The sequence below is a fragment of the Schistocerca nitens genome, chromosome 3 (assembly GCF_023898315.1).
Source record: "Schistocerca nitens isolate TAMUIC-IGC-003100 chromosome 3, iqSchNite1.1, whole genome shotgun sequence".
Lineage (NCBI taxonomy): Eukaryota > Metazoa > Arthropoda > Insecta > Orthoptera > Acrididae > Schistocerca > Schistocerca nitens.
The window spans coordinates 262827339-262850055 of NC_064616.1; the positions used below are offsets into that span (position 1 = coordinate 262827339).

General features: G+C 37.0%; 1 protein-coding gene across 1 annotated transcript in view; it reads right to left on the reverse strand.

Moving 5' to 3' along the window:
• Positions 1 to 22717, reverse strand: part of LOC126249172 (putative ammonium transporter 2) — a 302811-nt gene that overhangs the window by 78814 nt on the left and 201280 nt on the right. Inside the window, exon 8 of the mRNA XM_049950828.1 lies at positions 6745 to 6833. Coding sequence (XP_049806785.1) covers positions 6745 to 6833 — 89 coding nt within the window. The remainder of the gene's footprint in view (positions 1 to 6744; positions 6834 to 22717) is intronic.

The window sequence follows — 22717 nt, forward strand, 5'->3', positions numbered from 1 at the left end:
TTGCCGAGCGATAGGGACCTTCAACCATTCGATTCATATGAATATTCATATTGTATACTGTAGACTCAGCAGTATTTGGTTGTAATGCAGCAACTACATACCCCAGCCCCTAGACAACAAAACCAACCAAAACTTTCAATATTTCAACTCTGAATCAGAGGGTATATAGTTGAAGATTTAAAATATATATGTTCTAAGAGAATTTAATAAAGGAAATGAAATCTATAGTAGTATTATACAAGATTATCAAAAAAAGATAAATGACATCAATTCAGCACTTGCTTTGAACGAATTTAATAGCATAAACAAGTTTCATCATAAACAAATTACTGTATTTTCCTTTATGACTTCTGATGAATGAAAAGCACGAAATTCTGAGTATGTATTAATCCTTAAAATGTCGTTTAAGCAAAAATATAAAGATTTATCATTTAACATTTATGATATTTTATTAAATGTAAGTTTTACAAAATAACTACTCCTAAACAATCGATAAAATATTTTGTGTATCAATTTTTGCACCTGTAAGATTAAAGCATTCTATCAAAACTTTTCCTGTACATAAAAAATAATTTTATTTGGTAAAATTTAATCTTATATAAAAGGATAACCCTAATCATCTATGGTGCTTGAAATGTAGGAAACAACTATCACACATCATCCCAACAAAAAATGAAAGAAAAATATTTTAAGGAATTAGTATACAATGCATAATAAAGAAAAACAAATATGTAAAAAAATTGTATGTACTTGGACCCAGCATAATAATAGTGATGAAGAAATAATTAAAGAATTACATTAACTGATGAAAAAAACTGAAAAGAAGAAAAACGATTTCTTTTGGTACAGATGATTTATGGCAAGCAAATTTAGTGGAAAATCATTCTGGGAACTAGAAAGAAGTTTAAAAATAAATCAGAGGTATAAATATTTGTTAAATATAATTGATGTTTTTCAAAAATTTCTTGGGTTATTCCTGTTAAGGGTAAACCAATGAAAATATTTCAGAATCTTCTCAATATGTTTTAAAGCTAAGATGTCCAAGAAATTTACAGACACTGGTAAAGAATTTTAGAATAATAATTTTCAAGAACTTATTAATAATATAAACTTAATCACTGTACAACTTTTGCAGAATTAAAGCCTTCAGTTACTGAAAGAAAACTAAAAGAAAAATATGGATCAAAGCAATAATAGAAAACATTCAAAAATAAAAATGAAGCTGATAGAAGTTAATAAAAAATTTAAAAAATGTTTTTGATGCATATACCAATAAACGAAAATATAGAATAGAAGACACAGTTTGGATCAGAGAAGTAAAAGAAAGTTTTTAAAAAAGTTAAACTGGTAAGTGGACAACAGAAATTTTCGAAATTGAAAGACTTATTCATTCTAATCCACTCACATAGAAATTAAGAGCTTTAGTTGGAAAAGTGGGAGGAAATTTTTTGAAGAAGAACTATAGCAAACTAATGATTCAGATTTAAATCTTGTAGAAAAAGTAAAAAAAAAAGGTAACAGTTTACGTTCAATGGTTGGGTTTTAAAGGTTTACATAGTTGGATATCAAAGAAATAATGTTATAATTTTTTTAGAAATGAGATGCAGCCTTGAGGCTGACACAAAATTTAAAAAAAAATTAACTTTATGAATTCTGATTTTAATCTTCATAATTGGAAAAATTTAGAGGTATCAATTTAATTGTGTTTACAGTGAACTGGACAAGTAAAAATAAACTAAATATTCCTAAGAAAGATATTGAAACTAATATAAATATTGGTGATGGTTGAGAGTATCCAAATCATGCTTATTTATGTATGAGTTCTAAAGTTATTCAGACTGTTAGTGCACATTATATAAAATACACCTGCAAATCTAGTAAAAAATTAATTGGTATCTATATTGTAAATTATTTGGTTTTGTATCTATACAGAAGGAAATAATATTTTATCAAGAACAGAACAATATATTATTTCTTCTTTAGATTTATGAAACCTAATTTCATCTCTTTCCTATAAAATTTATATGGAAAGACTTATACGTAATAATGGTGAAATAAAAAATAAAAATGAAATACTTTACCCTTTAGAAGTATTAGGAGGTTGTTATAAGGATTATAGATCAGGGACATGGTAAAGAGAGTCAACTATACTCTTGACTTTTAGCTCAAATGCAAATGATGCTATTTGTCATTGGTCTGATAAAAATGATGCTGGGTGCAAATAAAAGATGTGCTATCAAAAGATGAAAAAAGTATTGTTGAAAATATGGAGATTAGAATACCTGTCATTAAATATGAATCTGAATATGAACTTGAATTAGAAAAAAGAAAGATTAAAAAATCCTAAAATGACAGTATTGTTTCATGAATTACAAACTATAGAGATAGCTGGGTTGAGCTATGAAAATATTTTTTAGTTAGATGTAACAATCCACTATACTGCAGCAGAATTTAATATGAATTATTTTGGATTTGTTGTTTTGCAAACTAGCTGTAAAAAGAATCAATTGGTTTATTCTTCATTACTTAATAATGTTAAATTAAACAAATATTTATTTGAAAAATTGAAGGTATGTAATTTTACCTCAAGAGATATGGTATTTAGACCCACCTAGTAACTCTTTAGTAGCTCATGATCGAATCCGTGACTTTAAATGAGTAACACAAAATAAGATACTGATATAAACCCATATAATTTTATTACAAATTATCCTGTTTTTGTTATCAATATGACTCAACGATATATATTGTAGCAACACAAAGAAATAGTATGAAATATGTTACTTTTAATGATAAAGTTCAGTGATCCTTTAGCCTCTATATTTTTTTTGAAAAAATTTAACTTATGATGCTCAGCATAAAAATTTGTAAAATACTTCTTTTTCTTTGGGTACTGAGTGGAAATAATATATATTTTAATATGTTTTTGTTAATTCTCCATTATATCTCTTACAGTGATAGTTGAAATAATATTCAGATTATATGGTTTTTATGTGATAAATTTTTAAAAATATGCTGTAATAGATAAAATATTGAACTTCTTCAAAAAATGAGTGAGAAACTTGTAAAAATAATATATGAGTACACGTGTAATCTTTTAATATATTTGTTAAATTATATAATTCATAGTTTTTCCCTTTATCTGTTTCCTCATAATAATATTATATATTTCTAGCTCTCATAGGTTTGAGACAGTTTGATTTTTTAAATTTCTCTCAACATATCTACATTTCTTTCTTCATAATCATTCGCTATTTTTTTTACAGTTATAAAAAGAAAGAACTTGTTTTTTTGAATTTCTTCCTGAATATCCATCTCTCTTTTCTCACAATTAATAAAATGCCTTACATATAATTCTAATCCATAGTGATCTATAAAAAGCTTAATACCCTCATACTCCATTTTGCTTCACATATGTTTTATAATTAAAAAGGGTTTAAAATAATGTTTGAAAACATTACATTCAACTTGTTTCTCTGGTGGTTTATTTCTTCTTTCAATGAAAATATCTTTGTTATATTGAAATTCCTCAGGCAAATTAGTCATATTTTATTAGTTCTAATTTATAAGATAAAAAATTTATTGGATTTTTAAAATAAAAAAAGGTGTAAATATTTGAATACTATATTTCAGCAGTGAATTTATAAGGTTAAAAATTTAATATAGTTTTAAAAATGAAAATAAAATAATTATTAGTTTTAAAAGTAGAGAAACCAAATTTATATTTTATCTGGTTTAGATTGATTAATTTAAAAATTCTGAATTGTGAAACTCATTAATTTAAAATTTTTATTTCTTTATGTTTAGTTTAATATTTCATTCTTCAAAATAATTAAAATCGTATTCTGCTGGTGTCCGTGATGGGGTTAACAAGGAGGTATGGTGCAAGAAGATGATGGATAGTAGGATGAGGGGCAGGAAAGGGCTACTAGGTGAAGTATCAGATGGCTGTGTGTGTGTGTGGGGGGGGGGGAGAGGGGGAGAAAAGATTTGCAAGTGTGTGGTGGGACAGAAGGCATGTGTAGTACTGGAGTGGAAATGGGGTAGGGGATAGGCAGGTGGGGGACAGGGACTAGAAGAGTTTGAGGGCAGGGGGTTATGAGAATGAAGGATATGTTGTAGGGAGAGTTCCTATCTGCATGATTCAGATGGTGTTGGCAAGAAGAATAATGATGGCACAGGCAGTGAAGTAGTCATTGAAGTGAAGCACACCATACTTGTGGCATGTTCAACAACTGGCGTCCAGCTACTGTGCAATGCCAAATTTCTGCATCTCATTTCTCAGATTAAAACTCCCCCTCCTGGTCCTCGAGCAGCATTCACAGTCCACATCAAAGAACTCTCCAACATGTTCACGTCGTACTCCCATCTTGTACTGTCACTATCCCCCACCTCTGCAAGAATCTCCAACAGACTTTCACCATATCCATTCATAGCCACCAAAACCTGCCTTGCAGACCTCCTACATTTGCCATAGTCATGATTCAATGCTCCAACAGCCTCAGTTCCACAGGTCTGTCACTTCTTTCCAAAGTCCTTAGCTTTTGCCTGACTCGCAAATTTATTCATGCTGGGCTTGTTAAGGACTTTTCCTTCTCCAGCTCTCTTCAATGGAGACACTTTTTTGCCACCATCCTGAAATGTATCTTGTAAAACACATATTATTCTGATGACCTCAGAAGTTAAGTCTCATAGTGCTCAGAGCCATTTTTGATATTATGAAAATTCTGTCATTCGTTATTTGTTATGCTAGAAACTTTTCCACCCTGCTGCTTCATATGTACTTTAAAATAATGTCTGAAATTTGTTAACCATTGTTTGAATGCTGACGAAATAAGGTTTTGTCGAGTGTATTTTGACAACCAACAGTTTTGTTGCACCTAGCGATGTGGGAACTGGAAAGAAGGAATCACTAGTAAATACCAAAGTCCTACCAGCAGTCTGGCTATCTCAATGACTGTATATAGGGAGTTTTACTATTTAATTTCTTGTTTGTAAACCGGTACTCACTGGGTCAGAAGCATTTTCTTCCTGCCACCACAGTTCTACAATTCTTATTACATCTCATTTCAGTCAACTCATGTCTGTTTTCAAATTCTTTAATCTAGCTACTTGATTAACAGACAAGAAATATCAAGCTCTAACCCACAGAATGTTAGATTTGTTCTTTTTAATGGCAACATTCTTCTCATTAGTCCCTGCTTCGAGATTGAAATGGGGGACTATTTTACCTTCAGAATATTTTATTCAAAATTATGTCATCATCATTAAACTGTACAGTAGAGTTTACTATCTTTGAAAAATATATTGCCTGTAGTTTAACCTTGCTTTCAGTTGTCCATAATACCAACATAAAACAAAACCATATTGGCTAATTTTAGAAGGCCAGATAAGTCAGTCATATAGCATGTTGCCCCAACTATTGAATAGACTGATACCCCTTTTCAGGAATCATATAATGGACAATCAGAAAGTTTCTGGGTTTTTCTGCATACAATATAACATGATTACAGTGTCGGTATATGCACATTAACATGTAGGGAAGGGATTAGTGTGGCATTTGTTTCTATCCAATGCATGTGTGGTAAATGTGGAAATATGAACTATGGTGACATTATTACCAAATGCATTCAAACAAGGCCAATGTGCTGTTATTCTTTTCTTGGCTGCCAAAGAATGAACACCGATAAACATCCATTGGAGAATGAAGAATGTGTATGGGGCAGCACATCTGTTGAAAGTCACCATTGAGGAATGGTGCACCAAGTTCCGTGCTGGTCGCAATTTGATAGATTTGGCTCTGGAGTGTATACTTGCATAAATGATTTTTAATGTCATGTATGAATACAACCTTTAGAAAAATGACAAATTCATTTTTCAGGATGGTTACGACACATAAATAGAAACTAGTTTGACAGAAATGGTTGCTAGAGAAAACTGAATGGCAGTGTAATCACTACAAATGTTACCTCAAACTGAGTGAAGGAGCAAAGGTGCCACTATCATTTCTGAGACTTTCTGTAACAGTGTCAGACTCCTAGTGCCATTAAAAAATAACTATGAACCTCTTGCTTTCCAACTTCACTAATGACATAGGCTGAAAGAAAGCATGATAATCATCATAAAAAACCTAGTTCTGGTCAATGCTTACATTCAAGGGAAATGTGGAAATGGCTGTACTGCGATAGGTTTTGGAACCAATAGTTCCTTCCTCAACGAGGACAGAAGATGAGATTGAGGAAGGGTAAAGAGGAAATACAGGTCACTCAGATCATAGGGAGAGATGGATTCATTTGTTGTGGGGACAAGGGGTGAGAAAGACGAAAAAGGGGAAGGGTGGTCACATGAAAGAGAACGTCTATAAGCAATACTGACATTTATCCTGATGGCAAGCACTGTTCAATGATTGTGTCTCATAATTTTATATTTTCGTGAGAGAATTTTCGTTTTGATAGAAAAAATAATTAATAACATCATTCAGTCCTGGATTTTGTATACTGCTTATAGTCAAAGCTAATTTCTGAGAATATGCTCTTTCATTGTGTGGTTTTATGTTGTGCTTTTTGCTGTGATCATCCAGCGTATAGTATTGTTAATATAGCTAAATGAATATCTTCTCATTTATTTTAGTTTTTGATTTTCTAGACTTGTGTACTGTGTAAAAAGAACACTGCAGTTTTTATTGCAGAAGATCACTCATTTATACTAATGCATCATGCTGAGTCAAACTGGTCTTGTACTTACAAAGAGAAGCAGGAAATTGGTTGTTATGCCCCATGTTACCAAGCAGAGCACTGACAAAAGCTGCACACCTAGCATGTACCAGCCACCTCCTGTGATAAAGCATAAGAGAAAAATTAAATTATTGAATGACTGTTTATAGAGGAAGACTGTGGAGTAATACAGACAATTCAGCTCAGCTTTTACTTGGATGTGCAAGCATGAGGTTGCCAGTGCTTGTGGGGGATGGTGTGGACTTGGTTGGATTATCCATAGAAGACAGGGATGAATTGGGTGAATTGACCGTGATGAACCAGTATCAGATCATCCAGATAGATAAAATTGGAACTTCTACAAGGTTTTACACAGAGGTCATATGTCCTAAACAGAGGAATGAGCTCTGACACTAAGAAGGAAAACATGTTAACTGAAATGGATGGCTACTATAAGAAATATTTAGCTAAATATAATAGCCATAATTTTCAGGGATGAAAAGAAGTCTGCTTCTGTGAATGACTTCAAGGCTTCAAAAGGCCTCATATGGGATAGCAAAATGAATCAGAATAGGACAAAATCTTGATTTCACTGAAGGGGAAAGTACTAGCTTGAATAGATTAGGGAAAACCTTAAATCAAGATGGATTAGATTAGAGATTAGATTAGATTAGATTAATACTAGTTCCATGGATCATGAATACGATATTTCGTAATGATGTGGAATGAGTCGAATTTTCCAATACATGACATAATTAGGTTAATTTAACAACATACTTAAGTTAATATAACAACTTTATTTTATTGTGTTTTTGTGTTTTTCTTTATTTTTTATTTTTATTTTTTAAATTCTTTTTTTATATATTTTTTTTTCTTAATTTATATCTAAAAATTCCTCTATGGAGTAGAAGGAGTTGTCATTCAGAAATTCTTTTAATTTCTTCTTAAATACTTGTTGGTTATCTGTCAGACTTTTGATACTATTTGGTAAGTGACCAAAGACTTTAGTGCCAGTATAATTAACCCCTTTCTGTGCCAAAGTTAGATTTAATCTTGAATAGTGAAGATCATCCTTTCTCCTAGTATTGTAGTTATGCACACTGCTATTACTTTTGAATTGGGTTTGGTTGTTAATAACAAATTTCATAAGAGAGTATATATACTGAGAAGCTACTGTGAATATCCCTAGATCCTTAAATAAATGTCTGCAGGATGATCTTGGGTGGACTCCAGCTATTATTCTGATTACACGCTTTTGTGCAATAAATACTTTATTCCTCAGTGATGAATTACCCCAAAATATGATGCCATATGAAAGCAATGAGTGAAAATAGGCGTAATAAGCTAATTTACTAAGATGTTTATCACCAAAATTTGCAATGACCCTTATTGCATAAGTAGCTGAACTCAAACGTTTCAGCAGATCATCAATGTGTTTCTTCCAATTTAATCTCTCATCAATGGACACACCTAAAAATTTGCAATGTTCTACCTTAGCTATATGCTTCTGATTAAGGTCTATATTTATTAATGGCGTCATACCATTCACTGTATGGAACTGTATGTACTGTGTCTTATCAAAATTCAGTGAGAGTCCGTTTACAAGGAACCACTTAGTAATTTTCTGAAAGACAGTATTGACAATTTCATCAGTTAATTCTTGTTTGTCAGGTGTGATTACTATACTTGTATCATCAGCAAAGAGAACTAACTTTGCCTCTTCATGAATATAGAATGGCAAGTCATTAATATATAATAAGAACAACAAAGGACCCAAGACTGACCCTTGTCGAACCCCATTCTTGATAGTTCCCCAGTTTGAGGAATGTGCTGATCTTCGCATGTCACGAGAACTACTTATTTCTACTTTCTGCACTCTTCCAGTTAGGTACGAATTAAACCATTTGTGCACTGTCCCACTCATGCCACAATACTTGAGCTTGTCTAGCAGAATTTCATGATTTACACAGTCAAAAGCCTTTGAGAGATCACAAAAAATCCCAATGGGTGGTGTTCGGTTATTCAGATCATTCAAAATTTGACTGGTGAAAGCATATACGGCATTTTCTGTTGAAAAACCTTTCTGGAAACCAAACTGACATTTTGTTAGTACTTCATTTTTACAGATATGTGAAGCTACTCTTGAATACATTACTTCCTCAAAAATTTTGGATAAAGCTGTTAGAAGGGAGATTGGACGGTAATTGTTGACATCAGATCTATCCCCCTTTTTATGCAAAGGTATAACAATAGCATATTTCAGTCTATCAGGGAAAATGCCCTGTTCCAGAGAGCTATTACACAGGTGGCTGAGAATCTTACTTATCTGTTGAGAACAAGCTTTTAGTATTTTGCTGGAAATGCCATCAATTCCATGTGAGTTTTTGCTTTTAAGTAAGTTTATTATTTTCCTAATTTCAGAGGGAGAAGTGGGTGAGATTTCAATTGTATCAAATTGCATAGGTATGGCCTCTTCCATTAACAGCCTAGCATCTTCTAATGAACACCTGGATCCTACTACATCCACAACATTTAGAAAATGATTATTAAAAATATTTTCAACTTCTGACTTTTTGTTCGTAAAGTTTTTATTCAATTTTATGGTAATACTGTCTTCCTCAGCTCTTGGTTGACCTGTTTCTCTTTTAATAATATTCCAAATTGTTTTAATTTTATTATCAGAGTTGCTGATTTCAGACATGATACACATACTCCTGGACTTTTTAATAACTTTTCTTAATACAACACAGTAGTTTTTATAATTTTTGATAGTTTCTGGGTCACTACTCTTTCTTGCTGTCAGATACATTTCCCTTTTCCAGTTACAAACGAGAATTTAAATCTGGCTTCTTCCAAATATAAATTTGGTCTTATTGTTCTATTAAGTTCTGCATTTGGTGATTTGGAACATTATTTAAGACCCAAGCTGTTATCTCTTTGGTATATTCTTATTTTGTTCATTAGGTGGCATTGTGTACCCGTATGGAATGTTTTCAAGAATTAAGAGACAAAGAATCACTCTTGGTAACACCATCTATTGCTTTCTGGGCCTTGTGAATGAACAGTCTGAGCTGGGTTTGAAAATATCACTGTTTGTGGAAACTATTTTCATTCCTAGAGGATATTTTTTGTCTTCAGAATTTATAATACAGGAGCATAAGACATCTTTCAAAATTCTACAACAGACTGTGGTTAGTGATATAGTGCTATGATTGTGAGAATCTGTATGGCAAACCTTTGTCAAAATGAGATTCACCAATACATTTTTCCTAACACTTACAACGCTTTGTTCTTCCAGCAACCTGTCATATACTGCTGTTAAAGAAAAGTGAGTTCTGCCCCATACTGTGTTCGTTTAGGTACTTCATGAGGTACTGTCATCATTCCTCTGTTGAATGACCTCAGTTGACTTCCTATTCCATGGTCACTTATTTGTTATTCATCATTTTAGCACTTGTGTGATGATTGACAGGAAGAACCACATCACTGCTTTCCTAAGTGAAACTGTTTTGAGCAAAGGAATTCTGTATTATGACCTTATCCCCGTAATGCACCATTTCAGTTGACATTATGGTCACTGAGTGTCTGTACGGGTAGTTTTGATCTGTTTATTGATTTGTTATTCATATAACATAGGACCAAAATTGCTTAGAATTTTCTGCAGATGGGTAGAGAGAATTTTATTTTCGAATTATTGAAAGGCTCGCATATGCCTCTCCTTGCACAATTTTTTTTCCATTTTATGTTTGTCCACAATGTTTTTGTTATGTTGAAATCTGTGACCAAGTTCTCGTTGATTTTGGAGCATATTTCTAACATGGGTGTCAAACCATGGTGCACTTCCCATCTGCCACACCTATGCTCAGCACATAGCTGTCCAAGGTGTGTTAAACAGAACTTTTGAACTTTATCCATGAAAGGGAGATGGTTCAGTGAAACAAAAGATAAATTTATCTATAAATCAATTTTTTATTTATTATAATATTATTTTAGTATACACTTCAGTTACCTACTTAGTATCACATCACAAGAGAACATTTTTAGAGCTTAGAAATTAGTACGACTTACTGTAATCTTGATTTAAAGTTAAACATACAGCTGACTACAATTTTCTATTGTTGGGACTTATTTGTATGTAACAGCATCATCTGCAAAAAGCCTACCAGAACCTCTGACTTTATCCACTAGGTCATTTATATAAAGGGTGATTATAATTAAACTTGCAAAACACTGTAGAAATAACACCACTGGTCAGAATGACATCAAATTGCAACAGAATATTATCGGAGAAGGGGGAAACTGTGCAGCAGAAGAAAAAAATAGTGTGAAAATTGATCAATAGATGGCGCTGTGTGTCAGAATATGTCAATGAAAACACTTGTCAGCCCACAAACCATTGAAGATGGTATAAACATGCCGGGTACATGGCTTTTCCTCCTTTCGCATCTGTGACATTCCCCATGACAGTCTAAATGCAGGATCGTGTTCTGCTTGTAAAGCCGTATTAAAGTATGATGACTGTTCACACGTCGCTCTGCAGAAGTTCCAGACACTAGAGGATTTGAAAAAAGGTGTTGGTCTGATGACTGCTGTGAATCTGGAAAAAAATGATTTGGAAATTCGAAAAGACAGGTTCTTTTGGTGCGCAACCTGATGGAAGGAGGAGACGAATTTATTCGACGTCAGTGGAAGCAGTGGCCACAGTAATGCAAGAAGAGACGAATGGTGGGGTGCAAATGTGTGGTGCATGGAGAATTGCCCAAAAATTTGACATATCTGTGCACATGGTGTGTAAAATCCTACAAAAGGTCCTTCTTTGCTGTCCATTGAAAATTACCCCTGTGCATGAATTGCTTCCTGTTGACCTGCCAGCAAGAGAGACCTTTGCTTTAGAATTTCTTGCTCGAATGGAAGTGGACAATGATTGGCCGTGGAAGATTTTGTGGACAGACGAAGCCCACTTCCATCTGACAGGATATGTCAATACAAAGAATTGTCGAATATGGGCAATGGAAAATCCACATGCAAATCAGCCAGTACCACTCCACCCTTAAAATGTCACTGTGTGGTGCGGATTTATGGCATCAGTTATCATAGTGCCATATTTTTTCGAAGAGAAAGGTGCTACCGGTCATGTTATCCATACTGTCACTGCTAAGTGCTACGAGAGTCTTTTGCGCAACCACGTCATTCCATTATACTTCCTTGAGATATGCCAAAATTACTTTTGTGTCTGATGATTTCTCTCCAATTAGAATGATATACTGTGTTCTGTCTGTTGTACAATCTCTTCAACCAATCACAAAGGTGGCCCGATATTCCATATGATTACGTTTTGTTCATTCGGTGACTAGACAAACTGTTTGGATGACCTTTCACAAGTTAAGTAATAAAGAATCAGTCTGAAACAGTTAGAGGAACACAACGAAACAAGTAACTATAAATACCTTATCATTTTTCCAATATTTACGCTAGAATCCATTACCAATATTATTGATCATTATCAAAAACAGAAATAGAATCTTCAGTCATGAATCTTTTGCCATAAAGTTACTAAACTAGTCAATCCCTGAAATTTTCTGCTCGTCTCAAGTTGGGGGATGGGTTATCTGATTAATGGTTACAGTTTCATCTCCTAGCTTCCTACACAGAGGCCATAAAGTGCTGTGAACTTTGTTAAATGTAATCAGTTAATGTTTTCTCCCACTGAACATAAACTCTCATGCATTCACAATTAGGGAGACCCACTAAAGTGATTAAAACAGTACATGGCATAATAACACCTCCCCCAATTAAACTATTCAACCAATCCTTTGAACAGGGATGCTTTACCGAAGTTCTGAAATATGCCAAAGTCAGACCTCTGTTCAAGAAAGGGCAGAGGGAAGACATGGAAAACTATCGGGCTATTTTTATTCTTCCAGTCCTGTCAGAAGTGTTGGAGAAAGCAGCTGCAACCACATCAAAAACTTTATCATAAAAAATGATATTATTACAAGTAACCAATTAGGATTTTGACCAGGAAAAACACTCTGGATGCAATGAACAACTTTATTGAAAAGATAGGCGAATCACTGGATCAGATGAGTAAAATTGCAGGTATCTTCTGCGATCTCACAAAAGCATTTGACTCCATGAACCATGACTTACTTATCTACAAATTGTACAAATACCAAATTAAGGACAATACTCTAAATTGCCTAACATCATACTTACACAACTGATAACAAAGGGTAATTATCACCTTAGATGCAGTTAATTATTATTCTAAATGGAGTATAGTATCTCAAGGCTCCATTTTGGGGCCAATCCTGTTCCTATTCTACGTAACTGACTTACTCATAAATATAAATTACCGATCTGTTATGCTTGCAGACGATACTCCTGTTTTAATTGAAAATGATGATGCAGAATTATTCTGAGCTCCATCATAAGCACACTGGATACCTTAGATAACTGGTCCCTGCTAAATGGATTGAAAATGAACATTGCAAAAACCCATATGGTTCATTGCAAAACGAAACATTCAAAATTGTGGAATTTAAAAGTCAACACAACAATAAACCTATGAAAGAAGTTGACATGGTCAAATTTCTGGGATTAAATGTGAACAAGAAGTTAACCTGGAATACACATATTGACTTCCTATCAAATAAACTAAGCAGTTTTGCAGTTGCAGTGCATATACTAGCGAATTCCACTGACTTGAGTACATGAAAAATTGATTATCATAGTTATTTTGAATCTGTTATTAGATACAGGATAATTTTCTGGGGAAGTTCAAGTAGTGTATCACGAAACTAAAACTGCAAAAGAAAACTGTCCAATACATGTGTACTGCACAGTAAACAGAGTCTTGTTACCCATTATTTTGGAAACTTCTAAATCCTAACTGTTCCTTCATATACATTTATGAAACTATAATTTTCCTACACAGCAGACAAAAATTATTTGATGGGAATAATTTTAACCATACATATAACAAAAGAAATAAAAATAATTTTATGCTACCCACACACCATTTGAAATTATATGCATGGACTCCTCAGTATATGGGGATGACAATATATAACAAATTAATGGGCACAAACATATTTAACATGGAGACAGAAATTTTAACAACGAGGTTACAGCAGATTCGGTAGGAAAAATGCTACTATTTAACAGAATAATTCATAGGGGATGAAATTATAACTTGAGCAAGGGGTAATTAAGTATGCACATATAACAAAACTGTATTACTGCTATTATTATTTTGCTGTTTGGTAACATTAGCTGTTCTTTGTTTGTGGTGAAATTTTACCACAATTTGACATGTCTCCTGTACCTGGATTAAATGATTTAGATTATGTATGTTATGAGACAAATAAAGCACAATTCACCACAATTCACAAAAAAGAAAATTAAGTTTCCTTTGTTTGTCAGGATGCATTTTTGCTTGAAACATATTTCTGAAGATGGTTGGATATTACATTCCTTACATTTAGCAGCTTTACAAATACTCATTCTATTCTGAACTAGTTTGAAATCTTCTACCATGCAGTCTTCAGGGATAATCCTATTATGTAGACATTTCACAATGATGAACCACTGATCATAACTAACAAAAATTCGCAGCAATTGTCATTGACTAACATACAATATATGAAGAGTGGAATGTCAAACTTAAAAGTTTCAAATTTAACATTTGTTATGAGAATCAAAGAACTATGTATCTCTTTTTGTACAGTACTAATTTGTATCCAAAAAATTGAGAAGGTATTCTGATACCCCTCATTGCTGCAAATATAATGCTACAAAATAGAAAATAGTCAATTAAGGTTTAAGAAAGTTTTAGGTGCCATACCAGGGAACTGACTGATTCTATGCAGGGATGCTGCTGGATTTCATGTCAGAAGGTACAAAGTTTTTTCCCAATATATGTGACTTATAAATTTGAAGAACTTTTTATATGCTCAACATTTTCTCCTGCAGGTTTCTATAGTGCACTCTCAGGAGCTGGTCAACATGATATACGTAAATAAGCTAACAGTATAATTGCAGTAAAATCTGTTTTTAAATTTCCAGATTTTACATTTTCCTTTCATTTATGTTACACTCTAACATACACACACACACACACACACACACACACACACACACACAGCTTGAAAGAATTATCCAAATGGGACAGAAATCAGAAGGCTGCTGGGGCTCAAGTCAAAGCAGGATATATCACTGAAGACAAATCTACTTCAGTCAAGGAGATTCCAGGCCCCAACGATGACCACCAAAGATGTGTGGAGACATCCCAGAGACGGGTTGGATACCAACCTCATTATCACCTGCCATATCGCGTAACAACCAGGAGTGATGGTCTCAAGCGCTATTTCATTCCATAGCACAACCCTTTGGTTTTCATCCAAGACACCCTTACAGCACAGTGGTGCATCAATGATATTCTATGCCCCATGTCATTGCCCTTCATGGCAAACCATCTTGGGCTTACATCTCAGGAAAGTAATGCCCACCAGTAAACAGGAATAGCTTCTACTGCTTGTCCTCACGCTTCCCAAACTCAAATCCTACCTTCGCCAGTATGGTCACCGGATCTCTCCCCAATTGAGAACGTTTGGAGCATTATGGGCAGGCCCCTCCAACCATCTCATGATTTTGACGATCCAGCGTGCCAGTTGGGCAGAATTTGGCATGATAACCATCAGGAGCAAATCTAAGACTCTGTCAATCAATGCCAAGCTGAATAACTGCTTGCATAAGGGTCAAAGGAGGACCAATGCATCATTGTCTTACCCAATTAGTGAAGCCCTTTCTCTTGAATAAATCATCCAATTCTTCTGCAGTTTTAATCATTTGTTTGTCTTTATACATACACTCCTGGAAATGGAAAAAAGAACACATTGACACCGGTGTGTCAGACCCACCATACTTGCTCCGGACACTGCGAGAGGGCTGTACAAGCAATGATCACACGCACGGCACAGCGGACACACCAGGAACCGCGGTGTTGGCCGTCGAATGGCACTAGCTGCGCAGCATTTGTGCACCGCCGCCGTCAGTGTCAGCCAGTTTGCCGTGGCATACGGAGCTCCATCGCAGTCTTTAACACTGGTAGCATGCCGCGACAGCGTGGACGTGAACCGTATGTGCAGTTGACGGACTTGGAGCGAGGGCGTATAGTGGGCATGCGGGAGGCCGGGTGGACGTACCGCCGAATTGCTCAACACGTGGGGCGTGAGGTCTCCACAGTACATCGATGTTGTCGCCAGTGGTCGGCGGAAGGTGCACGTGCCTGTCGACCTGGGACCGGACCGCAGCGACGCACGGATGCACGCCAAGACCGTAGGATCCTACGCAGTGCCGTAGGGGACCGCACCGCCACTTCCCAGCAAATTAGGGACACTGTTGCTCCTGGGGTATCGGCGGGGACCATTCGCAACCGTCTCCATGAAGCTGGGCTACGGTCCCGCACACCGTTAGGCCGTCTTCCGCTCACGCCCCAACATCGTGCAGCCCGCCTCCAGTGGTGTCGCGACAGGCGTGAATGGAGGGACGAATGGAGACGTGTCGTCTTCAGCGATGAGAGTCGCTTCTGCCTTGGTGCCAATGATGGTCGTATGCGTGTTTGGCGCCGTGCGGGTGAGCGCCACAATCAGGACTGCATACGACCGAGGCACACAGGGCCAACACCCGGCATCATGGTGTGGGGAGCGATCTCCTACACTGGCCGTACACCACTGGTGATCGTCGAGGGGACACTGAATAGTGCACGGTACATCCAAACCGTCATCGAACCCATCGTTCTACCATTCCTAGACCGGCAAGGGAACTTGCTGTTCCAACAGGACAATGCACGTCCGCATGTATCCCGTGCCACCCAACGTGCTCTAGAAGGTGTAAGTCAACTACCCTGGCCAGCAAGATCTCCGGATCTGTCCCCCATTGAGCATGTTTGGGACTGGATGAAGCGTCGTCTCACGCGGTCTGCACGTCCAGCACGAACGCTGGTCCAACTGAGGCGCCAGGTGGAAATGGCATGGCAAGCCGTTCCACAGGACTACATCCAGCATCTCTACGATCGTCTCCATGGGAGAATAGCAGCCTGCATTGCTGGGAAAGGTGGATATACACTGTACTAGTGCCGACATTGTGCATGCTCTGTTGCCTGTGTCTATGTGCCTGTGGTTCTGTCAGTGTGATCATGTGATGTATCTGACCCCAGGAATGTGTCAATAAAGTTTCCCCTTCCTGGGACAATGAATTCACGGTGTTCTTATTTCAATTTCCAGGAGTGTACATCACATCTACTGATTTCTGTTCCATTCAGATAATTTCTTCATAGTGCATCATTTTTCTTTTTTTGTCTTAGAGTATTTTTAGTTGGTCCCATTGTAACCATATTTTATCGATTAACCCTTTTATGAGCATTAAAAATTTTGTGTGGATAACTTCCTTCATTTTGCACTTTTGAGTCACTACCATAAACTTCAATATAATTTTTCCAATCGGTTCCTGTGGATACCACATTGTATTCTCATTCCTGCACAACTTCTTGGACAATGCATAACGTAAAACTATACGGTCTCTTTCATAATCTGAATCATTTTGGGTGCTATGCGAAAATATGTAGCTTTTTACGGGTACTTTCAAAATATACGAATCTCGCAAATTCTCATTGACGAGACCTACTACTTTCGCAAGTTTGTTTGTCATAACATTAAGAAAATTATTTGACTTTTCAACTACATCTATATGCCATTAGGAATTCGTATGCATTTCTGCAGATTTGAAAAAAAAAAACTCATAAAATTGGTGAATGAACGGCTTCTGGGTGCACCATGATGCATCATATATGGTTGGACAAGCACACACAACTCACAAAACACACGTTTCACTGCTTTAGAATAAACCAACCATGAACATAACGACAGACAGTCGAAACAAAACATTCTCTTTTCGCCACGTACGTCATTCTTGAAACTATAATTTTGTCAGGTTGCCATGGATTGAAGAAACTCTTGAATTTAGGGAATCATCATCCTCCTTTCTTTCAATCTAATTTCCAACATTGGAGACACTGACCAGGAGACTTCCACCATTTACATCAAAGCGCTACACGCCAGCGGAAATACTGGCTTGGTCTATATCTTTCCGTCACTACAGTACTGTGAATTTTATAGAAATATTTGAGTTGACTCACTCTATCCATGTGATATTTCATGATTTACTCTTTTCTTTTTTGACTTTAATTCATTTATGAGGTGCAAAATATTAATCATTTTTTCACTCTATTCACTCTAATTGTACACCTCAAAACGCACAAAATTCTAGATAAACCACATCCATACACCGTTGTTCACTTATAATTCACTGTTGACTATGGAAAAATTGAGAGATAGTTACTTTCACTAACTGAAAACACTCTTCAGATGAGTTTTGTGACAGCACATTATACAGACGTTCATGTGATGCTTATTGGCCGTAGTGTTTACGAAATGAAACAAATGAGTGTTATTGTACTACAGTTACTCAATGAGAGCTACCTACTGTTAGTTTGCATGGGTTGGTGGTAGTTGCTGCCCATATCTGGTGTTGCTGTGCAACTTCTTGTTTCTACCAACAAATAACGATCAGCAGCAGCATAGTACAAATGCACACCCTTTCAGCAAATGAAAATAAATATAACACAATACAAGGGGAGGTCGAAACGTTTCTAGCCTGAGATAGTTACCGTAATGTTTCGCACAATAAACCCCACCTACTTTTATGGTGACCTTTTGTGGGTATGCAAGTCAAATTTCGAGGCTCCAGCTTCGTTAGTTTTGCCGCTAGAATGCGTTGTATACAGTAGTGTCAGCAAAATGACGAACGTTGAGAGAATCAAAAAACGTGCTGTGATTATCATCATTTGAAGGGAATGACGCTCAAGGAAATTGTGAAGGACATCCGGAATACATTTAAGGACAGTGCTCCGCTTTTGCAACAGTGAAAAATTGGGTGTCCTACTTAAAATGTGGATGAATGAATATGGAAGATACGCCAAGGAGCGGAAGGCCTGTCACCATTGCCACTGGTGAAACAGTGACTGCAGTTCACGATATAATTTTGAAGGACTGTCAAACAACGTAGCAGAACATTGAAACCAAATGTGGAATCTCCCGTGGGCGTGGTCATGACATTGTTATGGATATTTTATGAATGCAGGAAGTTTCATCTCGGTGGGTCGCAAAAGACTTGAATGCAGATCAGAGATGGGAGCGTGTGCAGTCTTATGAAGAAACAGTCCGCCAATTTGAAGTGGATGAAGACGGCTTTCTTGCAAGGTATGTGACAATGGACAAAACGTGGGTTCACCACTTTGATACTGAGACAAAACAACAGTCACAGCCGGCCGCGGTGGCTGAGCGGTTCTAGGCGCTTCAGTCCTGAACCGCGTGACTGCTACGGTCGCAGGTTCGAATCCTGCCTCGGGCATAGATGTGTGTGATGTCCTTAGGTTAGTTAGGTTTAAGTAATTCTAAGTTCTAGGGGACTGATGTCCTCAGATGTTAAGTCCCATAGTGCTCAGAGCCATTTTGAACCAACAGTCACAACAATCGAAACATTCTTCATCCCCTACCCCAAAAAAATTTGGGGTGCAAAAATCAGCTAGTAAGGTGATGGCATTGGACTTCTGGGATGCAGAAGGGATAATAATGATGGATTACTTGCAAAAGGTCGTAACTATCATACTACTGCACCCTCCTGTGCCATTTGAGAGAAGAGATAAAGAAAAAAAAAGGCGCGGAGTGTTGGCGTGTAGAGTTCTTTTGGATCAGCACAACGCACCGGCGCACAAAGCCCTCGCAACATTGGAAACTCTGCGTGACTGCGGGTTAGAACTGTTACGTCATCCATCATATTCTCCAGATTTTACTCCGTCAGACGTTTTCCTTTTCCCAAACCTAAAAAAAAAAAAATGACCTCAAAAGACGACGATTTGACAATAATGATGCAGTGATTGATGCTGTGAACGCTTGGTTGGACTCGAAATCGGAGACCTATTATTTGAATGGTTTTCAGAAGTTATCTGAGCATATCTGCAAGTGCATATTATGAAGCCGGCCGGTGTGGCCGAGCGGTTCTAGGCGCTACAGTGTGAAACCGAGCGCCCGCTACGGTCGCAGGTTCGAATGCTGCCTCGGGCATGGATGTGTGTGATGCCCTTAGGTTAGTTAGGTTTAAGTAGTTCTAAGTTCTAGGGGACTGATGACCTCAGAAGTTAAGTCCCATAGTGCTCAGAGCCATTTTTGATATTATGAAAATTCTGTCATTCTTTATTTGTTAGGCTAGAAACTTTTCCACCCTGGCGCCTCATATGTACTTCAAAATAATGTCTGACATTTGTTAACCATTATTTGAATGCTGACGAAATAAGATTCTGTCGAGTGTATTTTGACAGCCAACCGTTTAGTTAAACCTAGTGATGTGGGACGGGGAAGAAGGAAACACTAGTGAATACCAAAGTCCTACCAGCAGTCTAGCTATCTCAATGACTGTATATAGGGAGTTCAAAGGAATGGGTTGCAATGGCGAAGCAGTTCCTCATAAGTCACACATTTCTCTAGTCAGTGCTGAGTGATACCTGATGCGGTGTAAAGAGTAACACCATTGGTCAGTGAATGAATGGAAGGGAGTGATCTGAATTGATAAATGATAATGGAACCTGTGGCAATCCGATGAAACTGCTTGGTTTGGCGAATGCCTGGAGAATGTAACCTGCCATTATGTGTAATGCCAACAATGAAGTATGGACGAGGTGGTGTTACGGTATGGGGGTGTTTCCTGTGGTCAGGAAGTGGCCTCTTATTGACCTTAAGAAACAATAAATGTGGAATGATATGAACACATTTTACAGCATTGCTTACAATAGAGAAACAGTTAGGAGATTATGGTTGTATCAGCATCTATGAGGTAATGGTCTGTGGACAATAACATCCCTGAAATGGACTGGCCTGCCCAGGTCCGATCCTGAACTAAGTGAAACATCTTTACAATGTCGGCTTCGCTCCAGATTCTAGTGTTAACATCACTACCATTGTTAAATATCACTGCCATTCTTCCTTAGGTAGTAAGACCCCTCACTGAAAGTGTCACCAGCAGAGTTCAACCCATCATAAAAATGAACGGTTGATACATCCCATATTAATGTCCACAAAGTGGCAAACACAAACTTTGGATCACATAGTGTGGGGAATATAACATAATATTCTAATACCACTGATACTTGTACCAGGTGAAAACATTACAGTGCATCAAAAATTTACTTTTCAAATGCTAAAACAAACACTCTGATATAATGAAGCTCTGTGCTATGGCAACCATTTAGATACTGTATCATGAGCAGTGAAATACGTCCAACCTGTCCCACTAGGAGCACTACCAGTCAAATCTTACTCTTAAAACAGGGGTAGTCTTATTTCACTGTGCCCTATGTTTCACTGCACTCCATTTTCCCATGTACTCAACATTTTCAACCCCAGACATGAAAGACTGATGTCGACAACTCAGGTAATCTGAAATCTGTTTTTTTCACATTTACTAAGAATAAATATATTCCTATCTTTATTTATTTTCTTATTGACACCCATAGTCAATAATGATATAATAATCTTATAATAATTGATTCCGTGCTCTGTGTTAACTGAGTCGACAAGTTAGGGCCTGTTTGTAACAAGCTTAATGATTCAGTTTTGGATGCTGTAACTTTTTGATAAGGCATTTAGAACAATTTCTCTACTTCAGACCACAAACACTTCAGTATTTAAGTCTATAGCTGGTGTGTTGAAATTTCTCCCTGGTACTATGACTACAATAAATCAGCTGCAAACAAGAGGATGAGACTGGCACGGGGAACGTTGTTGAAAATCGCTAGTTCAGCTTCAGCCCAATGCATGAGGCTGGATTTCTTCACCAGTGAAGCCAGTTGCCTGTAGGAAACGAGGATGGCCTCAGAACCCAAGCTGCAGTCATTATTGGTGATAATGTGACTCACGATATGCAACTGGTGGCATCCAGTGTGGTCCATAGCCACCAGCAAAGCCTCCTCCACTTCTCTGGTAAGATATCGTGGCAAGCATACAGTTTGGACACTGGTGTTCCTTCCTGAACTGCTTGCTACCTCTCTAAGGGACTCGATCACCTGCCTAACATTGGGAGCTGCTGCACTTGTCTACACCTTTCAGGAAGAGTGACCCAGTTTCAACACACAAGGAATACAGTGCTGGCTCAAATGTATTTCGACAATGGGTGAAACCTCAAAGCTGTTTTGAGGTATAAGGGAGAGCTATACAGTCAGTACCCACTTTCGCCATCTGCCCAGAGGTTCGTGACCCAACCATTGTTCGCCATTCATACTGAGGCGAACGTATCAGAAACCACTGTGGCGTCATGGATTGTAGGCAAAATTATACACGTACCAGAGGTGCTACAGCTTTTGCCGTAAGTGCCTTAACTCCAATACAGTCCATGTTAGCAGCCTGGGCAACACTAGTTAACAACTGTTTCCAAAATGTGGTCAATTTCCTCTGCATCCATAAAAAGTGGATATAGTCCCTATCCATCATTGAACTTTGTACTTCTATATAACAAAGTACACTGAGGTGACAAAACTCATGAGATAGTCAAGAGCAATGCATTGGTGGAGCTGTCATTTGTACTCAGATGATTTATGAAAAGATTTCCGACATGGTTATGGCCGCACGACGGGAATGAATAGTCTCTGAACGCGGAATGGGAGTTGGAGACAGACGCATGGGACATTCCATTTTGGATATCGTTAGTGAATTCAATATTCGGAGATTGACAGTGTTAAGAGCGTGTCGAGAATATTAAATTTCAGGCATTATTTCTGACCACAGACAACACAGTGGTCGACGGCTTACACTTAACGACCAAGAGCAGCCGTGTTTGTGTAGAACTGCCACTGCTAAAAACAAACAACAATTCAAGTAATAACAGCACGAATC